The sequence below is a fragment of the Gavialis gangeticus genome, unplaced genomic scaffold, assembly GCF_001723915.1.
Source record: "Gavialis gangeticus isolate Ggan-Ray unplaced genomic scaffold, GavGan_comp1, whole genome shotgun sequence".
In the NCBI taxonomy this organism is placed as follows: Eukaryota; Metazoa; Chordata; order Crocodylia; family Gavialidae; genus Gavialis; species Gavialis gangeticus.
In genome coordinates, this window is record NW_017729015.1 from 21,281,364 (window position 1) to 21,284,772 (window position 3,409).

Below are 3,409 nucleotides of genomic sequence, written 5' to 3' on the forward strand. Positions count from 1 at the left end.
CAAGTGGTTTCGGTTTGGATGAAACAGGATTTTCTGATGGAAAAAAGGTTTCATCAGAAAGTTCTTGACCGCCGCTCCTGGCTGCACCCTGTAATCTTCTCGCAACAGCTCGTTAGTATAAATGTCACTTGTGTTCACGGGAACGTCACTGCGGCATTTGTCTCGGGCGCGGGAAGCATTTGTGAAAACCAAAGAAAACTTAAGCGACATTTCCTTTTATCTGTGTTTGAAAAGAAAGCTTTGTTCCTGAACACTGAAAAAAATACCGCCATGTTTTGCTGGCCCGTCTTTCCTTTCGGTGTTTAGTGAGTCTCTTGCAGTGTTTGCTTCGGTCAAAATATGTCTTTTCCTGATGCGGGGAGGAAATATTATCAATGCAAACGTTTCGGAGAGCCCCAGCCTTGTCCCTCCCTCGGACACTGCCAGCCTGTGGGACCTCTGCCTTCGATGGTGGGAGGAAGGACACAGCAAGAGTCAGGGAATATTTTCTCCCTCTGTCCTACTGCTTTTCTCCCTGAGACGCTTGTGCTTGTAAGCAGGGCCTTACAAGCCACCAGCTCTTGCCGAAGGGGCCAGAAAGCCTTGCTTTCCAAGGCCAGCTTGCTGTTTTGAGGGTCACCGTGAGCAGACGGATGTGGGTCGCCGGTGCCCTGGCTGCCGTCTTGGGGCCGAACACGGAGAGTTGTGTGGGCAGCGACTAAGGGCCGCATCCCCACAACCTCCCCCATGCTTCCTGGTGGGGAAATTGGGCGCGGGTCAGAAGACAGGGGCACGGCCCCGGCGGGGGTGGCTGCAGCCCTGACATAGCTGCGAAGGCCGAGGCTTTGCACGGGGTGTCTCCTGCTGGCTGTGGCGGACGGGTGGCTGGGACCCGGACCTTTTGGCCGACTTCTTTCTGCGCTGTCTTGCAGGGGGGATCTTCGAGTATGTGGACGGCCCCAACGCCCAGGTGATGAGCGCCGAGGAGCAAGCCTTCAGGTTTTCTGCCAATATCATTAATAGAAACAGGACTCTGCTGCCTAACACAACGCTAACGTATGACATTCAGAGGATACACTTCCACGACAGTTTTGAAGCCACTAAGAAAGGTAAGCAGGGTCTTTATCGGTTACGTGGCCAACCCTTGGGTGAAGATCCACGCTGTGTGGCTTAAGCAGAGGTGGCTTTTGCTCACATGGCCAGGAATGGAAAGGTTATTAACGGACTGCTTCATTTATGTAAGAATATAATCATTTCCTGCCCATTTCCATCTTCCTCCATGGTAGCCCGAAGGTGGTCAGGCTCAGCATACCTGCAAGGGACTGGTAAAAGCCTGTAGCAATAAAATATCTCAATGAATTTTGCATTTCATCTCCTGTGAAGAGAACAGAGCAGTGCAGCACAGCGTGTGCATGCTGTCTGGAGCACACCTTTGGGACAGACTGCTGTTCATTGAAGGACATCGTGTCTACGGGGTGGGTGGGCAGACAGGAGGCTGCCTGGGTGCTATAAAGGGGGTACAGAGGTCAGCACGATGTTTGCTAACATGGGGAGATGCTGGGCAAGCCCCCACTCCATTCAGAGTCGCTCACGCGGAGGGATGCTCTTGCACCCTGGCCTGGCCACGGCCAGAAAGGAGGGACGGCCGCAGGGACCTGCAGCTATTCCGCCCGGGGCGTGCTTCTCCGATGTAAACTGTGCGATGGTCTCGTTACTAAAACAAACAGACCAAGGCGCACATGTTGAACCACATTATGTTTTTCTTGCAAATGTTTCAATCTAGATGACATTCGCACCACAGGAGACCCCGAGCATAGGAGAAGCATGAATAATCGGAGCTGTCTCTCCTTGGGGTCAGGAGCGATTCCCAATGCATCGCTCTGTATGGCAAGCCCAGGGGTGCTGCAGCGTCCTTTGTGCGCGCAGGGGTATTGCCTGGGTCTCCAGCTGAGCTGCTTGAAGTCCCGAGAGGTCACCTCAGTCCCAGGAGACCAAGCCACTGCCAAGGGGATGCTCTGCCCTGCACCTCCTGGCCCTAATTTCAGGCTTGAGTCACTTGGCCATTTACCTGCCGGGCTAAGCGAGCTCTCTCCAACTCTGGCTGAAGGCTGCAGCTCCTCGTAGAAATGACACTAATGGGATGTGATGAGTAAATAAGGTGGTTTTAACCCGGGCTCTCCGGTTTCATTAATGTGTTATCACCTCACTCGTTTGCATTACTAGCTCAAGGCTACCCATCGTGCCCAAGAAATAGAGTCCGTACACATGCGCGCGCGCACACACACACACACACACAGACACACACACACTTGCAGTAAAAGAAGAGATAAGACATGACGATGAAGCAGCATTTGAGCTAGTGGTTTGTCCAGATGTTAAAGAGTGTTTGCCTGTTATCATATATGCAGGCTCTTGTTTTTTTCTTTCTTTCTTGCTAAGGTTGCTGTTCTTCTGGTTCGCACTTTTAAAAAGTGCGAGGGTGCGGTGCAGCAAAGCTGGGTCCCCGTGAGCTTGTGGCTCAGATAAGCATGCAAGACTTTGGTTATGCACCACAACCTCCAAAGACATGGTCCAAAAAGGCTCAAGCCTCTTGAGAAAGTTTTCCCCCCTTTTCTCTTTTCTTGTTCTCTAATTTTGGTGGGTTTTTTGTGGTGTTAATCATTGGCACCATTTCAGGTTGTGCTCACCTCCTTAGAGAAACTGGCCTTCCGGGGGTATTCTGGCACTAGGAGAACACTTATCCAAACGTTTTGAGAGCCTCAGGAAGATGTCTCTCCAAGTCTGACCCTAGGGTTGGGCACAGAGGTCCAGGCCCTGCTCTTTCCTTCCACAAAATATTCACACTTGGAGAAAAGGCAGCCGGTCCTTCTGCGCCCAGCAGGGAGTTGTCACCATCGCTGGATCACCTCCTGTCCTAGCTACCCGCGAGGAGGGACTGCAGGGTGAAGGAGAATGAGGGTTATAAAGAAAGTGCAATGTTTTATGAGAACGATGTGTATATTTTGTGTCTGCATCCAGCTGTCTGAGCTGGCGGGTCGGAGGGGCACCGACACAGACAGGTGCTAACGTGCAGCAAAAGAGCTTGCCAGGCATCGGGGCCGTGCGGGTTTTTTGGTCTTTCTTATCTTGGACTTTTCCCTAAGGGTCCCCTGACCCCTCACTGTGCCAGTGCGATGCGTCTCGTGCGGTGGTGACTGCTGGGTGGTGAACATTTGGCAGAAGGGCACTGAGGGGAGCTGCAGAATAGCAGCATGTGTGCGCGCGCACGTGTGCATGTGTCCACCAGCTCCATGGCAGGAAGCTTTTTGTTTCCTGCGCTACCCATCACATCCAGCTTCCAAGACAGGTAACGGGAGCCTCCGAGGCTGCACTGCACTCCAAGTCTGCAATACAGATGGACTTTAATTAAGTACTTTGGGATCCCTGTTCT

At 52.4% G+C, this 3,409-nt stretch overlaps 1 protein-coding gene across 1 annotated transcript in view; it reads left to right on the top strand.

Annotated features, from left to right (window-relative positions):
* Positions 1–912: 912 nt before the first annotated feature.
* The window catches only part of GRIK3 (glutamate ionotropic receptor kainate type subunit 3), a 101,373-nt gene continuing 98,876 nt past the window's right edge, over positions 913–3,409 (top strand). Inside the window, exon 1 of the mRNA XM_019512550.1 lies at positions 913–1,088. Within this exon, the coding sequence (XP_019368095.1) occupies positions 953–1,088 (136 nt within the window). The 5' untranslated portion in view covers positions 913–952. The remainder of the gene's footprint in view (positions 1,089–3,409) is intronic.